Raw genomic sequence first — 16,619 nt, forward strand, 5'->3', positions numbered from 1 at the left:
TGGGCAAAAATAGACAGTTCCCAAAGGAAAAGGAACAGCAAATTCTGATGTGTAACATGAAATGTCTTGATCTGGATGTTTAATCATGACATATTTTACAATACTTGGAGGAAAAAATATTTTGAAAGCAAAATAAGCTATGATATTATGTATTCCAGCATTGAGCCCAGTGCCTCACTGTAATATGCCATACATATACAACTGAGAAACTAACTTTTGTTTGGTGGTGTCCTGCTTCACTTGGCAGTGTTTTCTTTATTGCATTCTTTCTGCCGTTGTAAAAACTACAGATTCAGAAAAAAGAAAACGATAATCTTGTACTAATCTGTATGATACAGACATACTCCAAGTTCATCACATTTGATGAGGAAAGTGCTGTAATACTCTCTAAGAAGCAATGTGAGCTGGGAAATTAGAGGAAATCATGATGGAAATGATGATGCCAACATAATTCATGCCACATTTATGAGGCCTATCAACATACTAGTTAGTACACTCTAGAAAAAAACAACAACAAAATTACCCTAATGATATACTGTAGCACACTGTAGTATAGCAGTATTTGGTTGGGTATGTTGGCTGGTATTTTGTTAATATAGTGTATGTGGTCATGGAACATTTCAATGTGAATCTTCTCAACAGGAGACTGAAAAACATTTGTGCAATTTTTTAATGTAGAAGCGAATGAAAGAAGATCTGGACTGGGGAACATTTAGTCTGATAGACTGGAACAGAAAAATTAATGAAAAGTAGCCATCTTCTGTGCAAGTTGCAGGAAGTATTTTCATTTTGTATTACATTTTAATTGAGTTCACACATTCTATACATTACTTTGAATTCTGAATTTCCTTAGCTAATCTTATTGCCTTGAAAAATTCTGTACACATGCATCCTGAACATGGAAAAATGTATCTTAAATGGATAAGCAACTCAATGAAATTAGTAACAATAAGCACATGCTTAAATGAAAGTACTTTCCATAACCAGGTTCACAGGTGACTAGAATATACATACCATTACAAATTGCCAGTGCAAGAGGAAAGTCCCTGTTAATGAAAATGTATGATCTAAAGAGCTGGAAGAGAAGTTTTTAAATGCTGTTGTTACTTTTGTTTCACTGAAAGAGGACAAGGTATTGCTCAAATCTCAGTCAAAACTAATTGGTTTTGCAGTACTGTAGAAAACCATTTTGGAACCTACAGCTGCGTAACTGCACGTCTTACACTCTGGCTTTGACACTTCCAGTGTAAATTGAAATTATTATTTATATAACAATTAGGTTTTGCATTAATGAGAAAGTTAATTATTGCACACTCTACTAAGCAGCTTCCAAATGGATATAATTAATTATCTATACAGATCCTGAACATTTCACATATAGTGGATTGTAGGAAAGGCACTTTCATTATGAGACCTATTTTCTGCACCTTCAAACGTTCTCCTTCACAATTCCTCTTTGGGTTTTTAATTCTGTGCTTTATCCTACCCCAAATGCCTTGTCACTTGTTGGTGGAAATCTTTGCATTAAGTTCTTTCTGCACTCCTGTTAACTTTTACATATGAATTTACTCTTATTTATACATTATTTGTATGGTCTGACATTCAAAATTTTATTTATGCAAGAAAAAACCTTTTCTTACATACTGATTGTGTATTTCCAGTAAGTATCTGAGACAAGAATATTTCTAAAATTTTATAATGTCTCAAAGTGGTATAGGCAAGTAATCATAGGATTTTGTCAAAGCACTTTAGATTTTTTTTTCGTGGTTAGCATGTCTAGTACCAATCATAGTACCAATTTAACTTTTAACATATTATCACACAGACATCACCTGTAATATAACCTGACAAATCAAAAGGTCAGTCTGGCTCAGAGCATACAAGAAATAAATAGAATTGAAAAGTTAAATGGAATGCATGGAGAATATTATGAGGAATTCAAATTTCAGAAGTCAGGGATTACACGTGAAAATATAGATTATTGAAATTTTGAACCTTAACTTGCTAATTCATTCGTGTGTCAGAAGAATAATTAAAGAAAGGAAAAGACTTTTTATTTGACAAGTGTTTTCAATGAAGCTGAAACTGTAAATTATGTTAATAAAATACTTTCTTTAAAGTCCAAGCATGAATACTGAATCTACAGTCCCCTATAAACTACACATTTGATTATGATAGTACAGGAGGTTTAAAAATTCATTTTATGTTGAAGTAATTTTAGTGAGTCAGAGGGTTAACTGTATAACTGATTATCTTTGCACACTGGAGATAGTCTACAGGATCAGGCTGGAACAGACATTAGGTTCAAAGTATGCTTCAGGTCTGATATCAAATGGGAACCAGACAGTGTATTCATACTGAATGGCACTAAAATTTCATAAGCTGTTCTCACATTGTCCGACTTCAAATGTTACAGCAGCCTTGTTGGTGTGTCATTATCGTGATATGCTTAAGACCACAGCCAGGTCATGGGACAGAACTGTGCCTTGGGAGCATTCCTGTGACAGGATCTCAGTCTGGAGTCCCAGGCTGGGAAGATGCCCTTAAGCCTACTTAAACAGAGATGAAAACAACCACCGTGCCAAAATACAAGCCACTGTATTAAAAACTAAGAAGATAGATCTGAGCCATTTTTTTCACCCAGTAGAGTCCAGTCAGGCAGCAAAAGCTCCCTACTAACAGCAGAAATGGGATCTAAGAGAAGGCATCTGGGTCTAAATCCTACCAGAAGAAATTTTTGATCTGCAATAGTGATAAACGATTCTTTTCAACCTTTCAGATTGGTTACTGGCTACAGAGTCAGAATTAGATTTAAAGATAAAAATTTGCGTATCTAACTGCAATAATTTTTTCCTTTAGGGTATTTGGAAACACTGCAAGTTAGTCTATAAAAGACTTACCACATATTTGAACCATAAGTGGATATAGGCATACTTTAACAGTTATCTCCTGAACTTCTCTGACTGGTAGATCGCTTTCAGTGCCTTTTAAATTATTTAATTTTCAAATTTTATTCCTTTGTAACTGTTTTTTTTTTACTTATTTATTTAAATTTTTAATATTTCTTCCCCTTTTGGGGGCTCTGTATCCCATAATAACCAGATCAGGTTAAATTATGTACAGACAACCACTGACTAAATTTGTACCAATTTCCTACCATTGCCAGGAAATATCACTATGGGTAAACTACAAAAGCTGATTGTATTATTAAGATAGTTTGTGATCATCTGTTTCAGTCTCCTCCCATCAACTGACCACAAATTGCTTCATGAGCATTCACTTTTTCAATTTATTAGTGCAATTGGTAAGCAACAGACAGATGGCATAAACAATTGTTTATGCTTAGTGAGCAGATGATTTACAATATTATACATTTGAAGGGGGCTACACTTTTTAGCACAAAAATATATAAACATTCTCTTTTATTACGCTTTTTAAGGACAACTTTTCACATTTTTAGTAGAAGTAAATTAAATTTGTAATTATCATTTGTACTTAGTAATTTTCATTAGATTTTTTTCTTCTTTATGATTAATCCTATGCTAAACAGAGGAAGATTCTAAGAACAATCTCAGCATCTAAGATGAAGTTCTAATGAGTCAGACATAATAATGAGTATTACTTTAAAATATAGTAACTAAACATTGGTAACTAAAAAAAGCAACTCCCACCTCCATTCACAAATTCTCTATTTTCCTGAACTTTGCATAACACAATCAAGTAGGTTTACTGTTTGCCTCCATTGAGAAAATATAGAAATAATTTTGCTAGTGGATGATGAAGTAATCCCATTTTCTGTTATCAGTTACAATTCTACAGATCATTCTATTAAACAATGAAGAAATGCAACTCATTTCAGAATGAATTAAAGGAGTGCTTAGACTAAAAGTTTCAGAGAACAACAATGAATGAAAACATCTTGCTTTTCAGGATTAAGTTAAAGCAATATTCAGTCTGTTTATGCACATATCACATTTAAAACCAGAGTACACCTTAGTGTTAAAACCTAAAGCCATTAAACTAACATTTAGCTGAATCTATAATCTCCTGTACTGTGCTGTTATAATATTTACAAATTCATATACAGGTGATAACTAGTGATCCACCTAATAAAGTCACTTCTGTCAGAATATATACCACATACTTCAAAATTGCTTTGCATGGTAATAAGTTTACTTTCTTTCTCCTAGCTTCTTTCTTTGTGTAGTCAGCAGACTTTCCCTTCTGTATGTTGTATAAAGTCAGCTAGTTCAAAATACATTAGGAAAGATTTTACTGAGATCTTTATATTGTGACATTCTGCCAACATTTTAGAAAGGGGCCTCAAATAAATATTCTAACTTACTCTGTGTATTTGACACATACATGCTGATAGGAGAGATGAGAAATTTGCATTTATGGTAGAATTTTTTAGAACAGGAGAGAGACACCAGTGCTTGACCATCAAACTTTCAAGAGATTAATTTACTAGAAATGTTGGTACTCAGTTTCTGAAGGAATAAAAAATATATTGGTAGAGCTGATAAACAAAACTTTCCAATTCATGTAATCCCATGTATATTTCTATACCAATAATACTATGTCATATATTGCAGAGTGTTCCAGGGTTGCTTCTTGCAGAAATCTTGTCTCTTTTAGATCTCTGACATTTGGTTTTCATCTTACGGATCTCAAACTCTTCTCTTTTCAGAGACAACTTTCTCTTTCCTATAGATAGACATGTTAACAGTGTCCACAGAAGAAATGAACTCCATTGCAGGAAACAAATTAAACCTATTCTTCCATTATTAAGATGGCTCCTTTTTACCAGAAGATCCTGAGAGCACAAACTACCATATCACTGACTGCATAGTCCATACAGAATATTAAAATGCACCAAAGAGAAAATAACTTCAATCAAAATACTTTCAAAGTTCAATAAACTAGTAATATTGTCCAGAAAAGTATCATTTTGTCATGGTAAGTATTTCAAGAAATAAGCCTATTAAAATGAGATTCAGCTGAAGGATAACAAAAATTCAACTCTGCAATACTTAAATTTAATAACACGCTCAGCCAAATGCAAAATTCCATTTCCTGCTAGATCAAAATTTAATTGTTCCACTTCATTATTTGATAATAACAGAGCATTCTATTAAAAGACTTATTTATTATTGTTTTTCTTCGGCTACTACTCAAAACCTCCAACGTAACACTCTCCCTCTGTATAAAGTTCTGAAGATAGAGAATGTAATATTATTTAGTGGAAGTAAAGGTAATTTCCCTAAAAAAATAGATTTTTGCAATGTAAAATCCCCTGAAAGCACCTTACTAAAACAAATATTTCCAAATTACTTTGAAGAGATTACTTACACATAGAAAAGTTTGCAGAACTGGACCCAGAGATAGAAAGAACAAGATATTTACTCATTTCTATTCACATCCTGCATTCCTGCATTCCACCTGATTACATTAATGGAATATCCGTTAGCACAACAAAATATGCTACACCAGTTTAAGGCCACTAACATGTTGAAATTATTAACCAGTTTACAATACTAACAACACATAAAATATACATTTTCCAAATCAGTATTCCACTTAAAGGTACTACTGAAAACACACTGAAATAGATGAGTTATATTCACGACTGTACTGACTTACCCTGGTAGAAGAATTCACCAACGAACCATTCAGATTGCCCGTGTTGCACTTGAAATTCAAATGTTGATCAGGATGGTGATTTGCTTCCCAGTTTCCCAAATCATGCACCACTGACTTGTCAGAATTTGCAGATATTTTCTGGAAGGCAGTGCAAGTCATTCCTGTGAAACTAGATGGCTTGATCATAAAGGCCTCCAGAGCAATATTACGAGATACCTGTGAAAACATTGAGAAGCAGATATGTTGCTAACTCATTAAGCATAATTGCATTATTATAAGTGCATTGTGTATTTACTGTATATACTTTATAAAGGACTGTGTATGCACACACTTCCATACATATTTGTAGGGTAAGAAAGAAAACGGAACTTATTTAAAAAACTGATCTAGAATTCTACAATGGCATAGTGGGTTTGCTTGAATCTTCTTTAGGAATATATCAGTTTATATCAGTTATATCAGTTATTATTATATCAGTTTTGCAATTGTGTCATTATCAGCTTCAATGAATCAATCCTGATTTAAAACAATATAGTTATAAAGTTAACTAGCAACAGCAGTAGTAGGAATTATTTAAAAAATGAACAAGGATGTGCTTTGTACCTCAGAAATTAAACAGAAAGCTTCTTAGCTATTTGGTGGAGGGATTGGTTTAATTACAGATCTTGTTCCACTAGAATATTGAACGTGACTATATGGTTCAATGCAACACCACGTTATAGGTCTTTGGCCTACCCTTTAGTGAGGTGATGCGTCTAGGTGGAGATTGTAGCACAGCACAGAGATATGCACCTCTATCCTTAAACTAGTATATTCATTTCAGCACAGTCCTGTGCATGAGATAAATAGCTCATGTTATAATCAAGCTGACTAGCTTGGACTGGCACCACACTGATTGAACCATATGCTTTCTGCTTCCAGGCATAGATTGTTTAGTGATCTGTGAGTGTATGTATTTTGCACATTGATTGCAATGTAAAGATACCTGAGTTAAGCCACAAACTAGCAGGTTTATCAGAAGGATAAATGTACAAACGTGGCAGTTTTATATTACTGTACTTTGCTGCTGTTACGCAAGCTAGCAATACAGAAGTACCTTAAATCCACCTAGTAAAAATTGGTGTGAATCTTTCAGAATTTGGGGCATCATATGAGTTGTGCTGACTAGAAATGACTTCATTGAAGAAAATCACATTAATTCATACTAATAAATGAATCTAAAGAAAATGTTTTGCATAAAAAAATAAGGGCACGACAGAGGGTAGCCTAACTGTGTAAACATCATGGTACCAGAACACACTAAATCTTAGTGTGAGACACAGTGCATGACTTGCTGGTCCTCTTTTGAACTTCGGAAAAGGTTTTCAAATGCTTCAATCACTGATGATTCTGCATTTGTCCAAAATGAAAGTACTGAAGTCTCATTAAGCAATTTATTTTACTTTTTGTTGAAATTAGACAAAATCCATAAGCTTTCTGTATATTTTTTTATACTTTTTATATAAAAGTAATATATATATTACTTTTAAAGTAAAAGTAGCCTAAAGATTCTTTTAAATTGCTTCTAAATTCCTAAAACATCCCTTTTTCAGATTAAATTTCCAACTCTTCTGTCCTTGGCTGAAGGTGATTTTTTTCTACGCTTGAATAAAAATGCCAAAGATCATTAGGAATCAATAATTTTTGTATTAAAAATCCAGTGGCTGTTTACTGAAAACTCCTAAAACCTGAAACTAGGTTTACTTGGATAACTTGTTGTACCATCTGCAGATAGCCTTTCAAGGAGTTAAAAAATTTACTGCTTGCAGAATACTATTATCCATATCATGGGAACGAAGCTACACAACTCAGTTAAAACTCCTGTGTGGTAAAAGGTTTTCTTTAATCTTAATTATTCATAACTTCATGTTTTCTGCTGTAGAATGGGCATAACACTAGTTCCCTATTTCACATTTGTGACGTGATGGTGAATAAGAAGTTTGCTAGATAATGTTGGAATGAGGATTCAAGTGATTTCACAACAGTGGGCCCTATTTTTTAAATTTTGACTATTAAATTCTTTAAACACTTGGGCTTTTCCACTCAAAAATATACCTGTAAAGGCTTGACAATGTTCAAACACTGTGAACATGCCATTCTCAGCATATAGAAACAGATGGGTAAAATGCAAGGTAAACCAGTGTTCATTATGCAGGACTGTAAAATGAGCTACAAAATGAATACAGATGAACTCAGGGCAAAATTATCCATGGAAACAAGCCACAGTCAGATACATGTTATGAAAAGCCACAAGCTAATCTTGTCTCTAAGCAGTACAGATGGAGAAAATGATAATTTGGTGTCCATTTCCTAAAACTCAGATAAAGGCACCGCTCAGCAGAAGGGCCAAGGGGATTGTTACCTGGATAAGCTGAGAGCAGCGCCGAAGGCTGCAAAGACTGAGAGCACAAACAAAAGCCATGTTGCAATTAGCCTAAAATTTTCTGAGTGTCTCACCGGCTGGAGAATGAAATGAAAACCCTTCAGAGGTGGTTTTGAAAACTACTGCACCCACCTGACACAAGACCATTGAGATAAGTTTTATCATCAGCTGGAAGTCTTCCTTTTCAAACTGCACATCTGACATTTATACACAGAAATAAAATAAAAGCAGGAGCGAAGAAGCGCCTCAGAACAATACTGAAGGGAAATTCATTTGGGGGTGCTGAGGCATACAGATCCACCCCGGGAGCTCTCAGCTGCCCAAGGCACCCCCCGCCTCTCTGGCTGCACCCAGGGCTTTTGAGGGGGCTCCCATCCCCTTCCTTCTGGCCCAGTGTCAAGCTGAGGCTCCTCCAAGGCCTCACCTGAACTCCATGGTGGCTGCGTCGCAGCCTGGCCACCAGCCCTGTTGCCCCAGGCCCACCATTGACCTGGGGCCGGCCTCCTCACCACGGCCTGGCCTGGCGACCTCCAGGCTGTGACTGGGCCCGGTTCTCATCACCAGGCCTGACCCTCACCTTGATCTGCTGCCCCGTGTTCCCTGCCTGGCCTCATCACCACTGCTGAGGACGCGCCCCTGGGCCGGGGCTGCCCCCAGCTGCCCCAGCCTGCCCAGCTCCCCGGCTGACGGCTGTGGGACAGCCCCTGGCTGGGGAGGCCCCAGCCCTCACGGCATCCTGACATAGAACCTTTTGTCTATATGACTTCTCTAAGATTTTAAAAAGCATAGAGTAGGATAACGTCTTCTTTGTTTTCCTGTTATATGATTATTAAATGAAACATTAAATATATCATGTTTTTTATATATATATATATGAAATTATCTAGCATTTGACAGTTGCTACTGGCTGTTCTTCCTGCAGCGTGTTTTGTATGCCATTTGACAGCAAGGGACACTTAAAAAGATCTAAACAAAGGTATCCATCCTGGTGTTTTTCTGACCTTGAAGTTAGTCATTCCACAACCTCATGGAACTGGAAAAACATTCTTGTTTTCAAAAAATCATGTAGCGTAACGTTCATGGCTCCGAAGTAGCTTCTCAATGTATAGGAACACAGTCATGCATATGTTATATGACTGACACATTTTAAAGAGGTTCCTTTTTTTCAGGAATGGCATTATAAGCTAGCGGCTACCTAAGCTTTGGGGTTTTTATTTGCTGTTGTTTAAAATAAAGCAAGCAGATACAATTTCTGTGAGACAGTTTGCTGGCTGGCCTCCCAAAGGAACAGAAGTGTTTGGTATTGCATGAGATGACACCAGAAAAACTCCACAGCTTTGTTTATTTACAAATTGCACTCAACAGTAAACTAATTCTCCTACAGAAAACTATAAGGAGCAAAAAAATAAAGCATGGCAAAAAGGTTAGTGACACAGATCTACATCTGAGTACACAGAATTACTGTTTACAGTAATGTCAACAGCTTCCTGAGGCAGTGACAAGAAAAAAATCACCTTTGGCACTTGACCTTTAAAAGAAATTTAAGTATAAAGCAACAGGGCCCTCCAAGCTGTCACATTGCAAAATACTTCTAAAAGGCACATTATTGTCTCTAGGTATTTAATATAAATAAATAAATATTTTCAGCAAATTTCATTCTTTTATGAACAGGATTTAAATAAAAAATGTCCTTTAGAAAACAGTCCAATATATTTTTGTCTTTGTTTGAAAGACTGCTTTTCTAAAAATATACAGTGAAGGAACTAAGGCCATTATGTTATTTGGCTCAGCCTGTAATTCGGCTCAGCGTATAATTCCTTTTTTTTTTTTTTTTTTTTACTTTTATACCTTAATGTTGTAATTGAAACTAGCACTGAATTCACTTTTAAATAGTGTCTTCATGTAAATGCAGTAGACAATTGAGAAAATAATAAAGGTTGTTTAAAATCAAGCAAGCAAGCAAACCAACCCAAGGAGTGATAAGGCTTTAAAATATTTATCCAAAATTCTAAAAGGATAAGTTCCAAGGTTCTGATTTAGATGCATTTCTGCTATTTAGATGTTGAAACTGTCAAAAAGACAGTTTCTCAGTATCCAAATGACAACCCCTCAGTATCTAAATGACAAATTCATGTAGGTGTAGGCCAAGGAATAAGAACAATTAGTTCATACTGCTACAGCTCGCTTCTAGAAATCTAAAACTAACCACAAATTAGTAAACTTAATGAAAAGACGCACCTTTTCCGATCATTTTCTAAATGCTTTAAAAAAGTATTGTCTAGAGTCCTCTCTGAAAGGCAAAAAATCTTCAGGCAACAAGGGAGCATATTGTCTTTTCTCTTATTAAAAATTTCATTCACTCAACTTAGACCTTTCAAAATAAACCCATATACTGTAGTGACAAGAACAATAGAAACTGAGTGAATAGTAAGAACGCTAGAAAGATAGTATTGTGAACAGCCTATTGTAAGAATAAATACAATAAATCAAAGTCAAGAAAAAACACTTTTTAATACCATCAGTGATACTCAAAAAAATATTTTGGTCTTCCAAATAGAATCCAGGAGAAGAAAAAAAATAATCACAGAATCCAAGTATATCTACGTAAATCTGCTATGCTGTGTATCTGGCTTACACACTCGCTTCTCTGTATACTAGTTGGTTTTAAAAATTGTGAAGAGAAATGACATTTTAAAAATAAATTCTGACAAAAAGCTTTGTAATTTTATGAAATACCTTTGATATAACTTGAATATTGCTGGTCAGTATTTGACTTGCAATGTGTTCCACACATCGTACAATCCTGGTGCAGGCTTTGTCTTCCTTTTGAGCCATCCACAACACATGGTCATCAACCAACATTATGTTGCTGGCAATTTCAATAAGAGCATCCCCAATCTGGAAGAGAAAAAAAACAACAAACCAAAAATGGTATTGTCTGCAAAACTCACAAAAATAGGAAAAGAGTACACGAGTACAACTGAAAGCAGGCACCTTATTTCTCTTAGTAACCATCATTCAAAGACAGTTTTGATTCTATTAAGAAAATTAAATGGACTGAAAAATAAAACCAAAGAAAAGAAAAGTGCAACTGACTTCAAGGAAAAGCTTTTTCATTCACAATTTTAAAGCTTATCTTCAAGATACACCACAAAAATTGAGTCTCTCATTGGGCGATAAATGGAATCCCAGAATTATCATCCTCTTTCTTAAACTAATTAAAATTGACCATGCCTGTCTAAAGAACCGCTTCGTGTTTAATCAGAGGACCTTTGGGGGGAAAAAAAAAAATTAAAAAAAGAGGGAAAAGATATTTGAAAGACATTTTTGTTACAGACATAGGGGGTAAATTTGAGATATAACTTAGGTGCTGATACAAACCTATATCACCTCATTGGCTATACAGAAAGTGTGGGCTTATAGCTTTGGATGTTTTAATTCACTCTTGTGGCTAAGGCAAAGTGATAAATCTTTGTTTTGCCAGATGATATTTTGCAGGTTTTGGTAAGTATGACTATGTGTTTCAAATTTTTATTAGTATATTACATTTAGAAAGAATAAACATCACTATGAATATTTTTTGGTGATTATTTCAAATAAAAATGAAAATATTTACTTTTAAAATTCTAAAACTTAATTTGAGTGAGATTTCAAAATTAACATTACCATTATTTTTGAAGGCAAAGATATGCCAAAGTTATACAAGTTTGTCACAAATAAACCTGAATAAAAAGGTATATAGAAGAGAAAAAATGACTGAGAGAAATATAGCTAAAGAAAAGTTCAAGAGACTAAAAAGTCAAACTAAGAGAAACAGAAAAATAAGGCAAATACACAGATAATTCAGTGGGAAGGAGAAAAGAAATTCAGCAACGGTGAAGAAGGTTTAAGGAATGACTGAGGTTATGAAGTTAGTTCTGCATTTTCAATTAAAAAAAATACATAAATTTCACATGCATTGCAAGGGACACAGAAGTAATGAGACTATATGTGAAATTTTATGTGACTGTTCCTGAAATATTTAATCTATTTTTGAGAACATAATTACTAGATAATTCTAGATGGCTTTTAACAATGTGACAGAGTTATTGATACAATGAATAATAATAAAACACATTAAGAGACTGGAGTGATTTATGAGAAACGATTAAAGCATACACCAATCAGCTAAGCAGTAACTTACTGAGGGCAGAACAATAGTCTATAAATATACAAAAGGAGAGAAATAAGAAGAGGAAGTAATTTATATTATAATTAAATGCATTAATGAAGAGTAAAGGCATGGCATTAAAAAATACAAAAATTTGGGCTAATACATGTACATCTTCCTGGCAAAAAGTTGTAGTATATTGAAAATATGTCCCCAGTGCAGCTGTTGAAGCTCTCTTGTTTGAGAGGTGAACCACCAGATGGGACAAAGTACCACTAAGTTGTATAAAAATGAATGATCCTGTGCTGACTGGGAAAGGCACTCCCCACAGAGGATGTACAGAAACTGTACTAGTTTAGCTAAAATGGTTTTAAAATTATTTTGATACCTCACAGAAAACCTCTGTGTATGTATTTTCATTAATTTCTAATTGTTTTATATAACTCTAGTTTCAGCTGCTCGTCAATTCCAAACTAATGTACCTTTGTTCATATGTTGCCTTGTATTAAATGAAGTTCAATTCTATTTATAATTACATGAGTGCAGCCTCATATGTGAAACTACTGACACTTTAACCTCACATGTATTTTTGTACCTTATGAGTGAGAGTTAAGAAATGGGTGTTAGTAAAGAGCTCAATGAATGAGGAACCTACTTAGTGAACTTGAGAGAGAGGAAAAAGTGTAAAGTTCAAAACAGAAGAAGGAAACAGAGACGAATTAGGAGAAATGTTCTAAATTATGAAAACAATAAGGGATTATGAAGTAAGAGATGTAGAGATAAGTGGTGGAGATGGAGATGTTTTGATACCAAAAACCAGAAACTGAAACCTACTTGAAAGGTGGAAGAAATCAATTAAAAGATTAGAGATGGTGCTCAGTTTTAATGGATAATGAATCAGCTGCTAGAAAAACAAAGAGGCTTTATGGTAAATCCAACTGTTTCTTTTGGATGGTAAATTTTTGTTTTGTCAGAAAGCAGCAAGATCTTATCAGGATTTTGAGCTGAAATACAATTGTAGCTTTGAAACATGATTCTTGGAGAGCACTTAATATACACTTTAGGTCTGGCACATAATGATGAAATTGAAGTCAGAGGCTTTCTCAAATTGGCACTATAATGTTAACCGTTACAATCCTCAGAGCCAGAATGGAATGAACTTTGCCAAACCAAAAGAAAACAAATGTTTTAACTATAGCTATTATGTGTACAGAAATTACAGGTTATGAAATCTTTATGCAAGCAGTTACTCTGAAAATTAACAGTAAAAACTATAATGAACATTGCTGTTCTCTGTAAAAACCTATTTTTCCCATAGGGTTTGCATAACTCTGATTAGATTTCCCTGTAAAAATGCCATACATTATGCTAAAAGTTTCTGTAGGAAGTTGCACTTAAAGACACATTATCTTCTCTTCACATGAAGTGATACATGCTTTCAAAACTCAGTGAAAACCTCCTGATGAAATGGAGAAAACAAAAGAAGCATGTGTAACTCCAGCGGCCAGATGGAGAGGCACCTTGAGTTCATTCTAATATGTTAGACATGGTAGAAATTAAAATGAAAAAGAAAATTAAAGAAGTGGCTTATTGAAAACCAATTTTTATTCCTAAGCAGCAATGCCTTTGTCAGTCAGATGAGATGGCTTAGTTGTCCTGTTTGGCACAAAGAAACATATCACAGTATATGCAGAACATTTGCAATCAGAATACCAGCAATCAATTTTAGAAGCTACTCTTCAGTGTGTGCCTGCATACATTAAGAACAGGGCCATATGTGAAGACTTCACTTCTAAGTGACACTTTTTGTCAGCACAGAGAAGATATCTTACATCTTCAACTTCATCCACGAAGACAATTAACTTTTCCATTATATAAGCCAAATATATTACATCCATTTTATCCGCAAAGTGGGAAGCACCTCTTGTGTAGGCTGTCAGCTGGCGGGAAAATTCAAGCACGGTTGTCAAATTGATGTGCATCTGAAAATACATCAGAATTGTTATGTGTAATAAATCAGCTAGCTTCATTCTCTTTTAAAAACTGGAGATCATGTCCATTTGTATAATGCTTGCTCTAATTTCATATGGATTTATATGCATCAGTAGTACCAGGGACATAAATTTCAGGGGCATATGAATGTATCTTCAGTATTACATCTTAGATTTCATTGCTGTTACCTGAAGACGCCACCACAACAGGCCAACAAATTTTGAAGATTTTTGTCTACTTTTTCTCAACTGTAACTAACTGGCCCCATAAAATATTATACTAAGCTACTAACCTTGCCTTGGCTGTATCTTTAGATCATCATGACAACAACAGTATCAGTGAGGGTTCATATATACAGCGGTGCATGGTGGGAGTACAAGGGACAATGGTAGTAAGTTGAAAGAAGAGAAGTTCAGGCTGGTTATGAAGAAGATCTTTTCTGCCATGAGGACAGTCATGCATTTGAGCAGGTTACCCTCTGAGGCTGTGCAGCCTCCATCCTCAGAGGTTTTAAAGGCCTGAGTGGATGAAGCCCTGAGAAACCTGGCCTAACCTCATTGCTTACAGGAGAATGGACTGGATTCTAGAGACCTTCCTAATTATTTTTATTATCCTATAATTGCACTGGCTCTCTTAATATAGTAATTATTCTTATTTAAGTATGAACACATCTGAAAACAAACTTCCTGTGGTGTTATCTAGCACTACTGATTGGGAAGAAACGATCGAGGAAACTGAAAGTTGTAAACGTTAGTATGGCAGTTACAGGTCTGTGCCTTCCTCCATGCTGTTCCCTGTTATGCTCTTTTTTTTCTCATTAATTTCTATCCATTTACTTTTTTATCTCACTCTCTTTTTTACTTATCCATAGGAAGCCATTTAAGTACTGCTTTTTTGGAAGACATCGAAAAGGTATTCTAAAGTAGGCTTCATTTCTGCAGCTCTTTTGAATATATTATGGACAATGGCAATGAGGAAAGGCACTTCATCTGACAAAACTCTGACACAGGACTTCAAGAGAAATTAACATCTTTCTGGTAAAAATGCATGCGGGGAAGACAAAGAAAGAACTGAAGTGAAGCACTGATGACCCTGCCATTATTACTAATGGTCATCTAGACTCCAGGCACCCAGAGGAAAAAAAAAATTAAAATAAAGGCAATAAATGTTGTACACTTGTTCCTACTACAACTTCAATTACCAAACAAACACATTGTCTTCCAAGTAAAACATTTTGTTAAAAGTCCAGCTGTCTCAAACTTGTGTCTGAACAGACATTTCTTGCAAGCTAGTCAATAAAATCAGTACTAGAGAAGGGAAGCCCTGGATTTCATAACGTTACCTGACTAAAAGCATGAAGAACTTGAGTTACTTCTTGTGAATAAGGACATTCCGAATAGTTTTCTTCATCCCAACGTCCAGTTCGATTACATTTACGCCATGCCTTAGACTCTTCTGCGCCATTGTGAAAGGCAAGGGAATTAAATGAATACTGGAGACAGGGATGGTAAGCAGTTATCCCAGCCAGAGTTTTGGGCCATCTATGAACAACATGATAATAAAAAATTACAGCATGAAGCTTCTTATTTAAAGGCAACTTACAATATAGCAACAATATACAGAATATGTGAGAAAAAAGGCTATTTTAAATTTTACCTCATTATGTTCTATAACAAATTACTTTGTTCCCTTGGAAAATGTCAGAATTATAGAGGTTTGAGTCTGGCTGGTCACACATTAATTCTGCATTAATTTCAGGAAGGTGTTTGGTGTTAAGGAAAAAAATATGGATGGCATTTCCCCTACCTTTGCAGACTGCACAAGGCAGAGCAGTAAGTCCATAAAGCAAAAAAACCCAAAACCCTATTACTAAATGCTGTAAAAGGTAAATGCTCAAAATATACCTGGCAATCTTTGCTTTGCATTTTGACCCAACGCTACAAAGCCCTCTCTGCCACAAAGCCCCGAAAAGCAAAAATCCCTGAATGTATCGGAAACCAATAAAGACGTTTTCAGCAGAGATTGTGTCTCATGGAGAAGGAAGGAGCTAGCCCTCAAAAATTAACTATTTAGGTGTACATGATTTATGTAGTGTGATTGCAAAACAGCCTTTGAAAACAAACTATAAATCAAGAGCGGCCAGAATTCTTCTATTTAGCTCATAGGTCTATTAAACAATACTGTTTTTCTGTATATCTGCTGCGTTCTCTACCTAGAACGGCACAACTGGATCTATTTCTTTTGGTACAAAAATCCATTGCCATTTCTAGGCTAGTACGGACATAACAGGATCAGGTAATTGGGAGGAATCAAACAAAACCAGAAGCATATTATCAGCAAGTCAGCATGTCTGGAAAGGATATAGTTCTTACTTTAATTGCACTGATATAATGATCGAACCCAACCAATCAT

The 16,619-nt window shown here is 35.0% G+C and overlaps 1 protein-coding gene across 3 annotated transcripts in view; it reads right to left on the minus strand.

Moving 5' to 3' along the window:
- The window catches only part of LOC143160727 (adhesion G protein-coupled receptor A1-like), a 296,528-nt gene that overhangs the window by 124,130 nt on the left and 155,779 nt on the right, over positions 1 to 16,619 (minus strand). For 2 of the 3 annotated variants that reach the window (XM_076338820.1, XM_076338822.1), the window contains exons 9-12: positions 15,550 to 15,748; positions 14,048 to 14,197; positions 10,802 to 10,963; positions 5,644 to 5,859 (exon numbers count right to left, since the gene is read on the minus strand). In XM_076338820.1, coding sequence (XP_076194935.1) covers positions 5,644 to 5,859; positions 10,802 to 10,963; positions 14,048 to 14,197; positions 15,550 to 15,748 — 727 coding nt within the window. The remainder of the gene's footprint in view (positions 1 to 5,643; positions 5,860 to 10,801; positions 10,964 to 14,047; positions 14,198 to 15,549; positions 15,749 to 16,619) is intronic. The other variant, XM_076338821.1, reaches the window with a different exon arrangement.

The sequence above is a fragment of the Aptenodytes patagonicus genome, chromosome 5 (assembly GCF_965638725.1).
Source record: "Aptenodytes patagonicus chromosome 5, bAptPat1.pri.cur, whole genome shotgun sequence".
In the NCBI taxonomy this organism is placed as follows: Eukaryota; Metazoa; Chordata; class Aves; order Sphenisciformes; family Spheniscidae; genus Aptenodytes; species Aptenodytes patagonicus.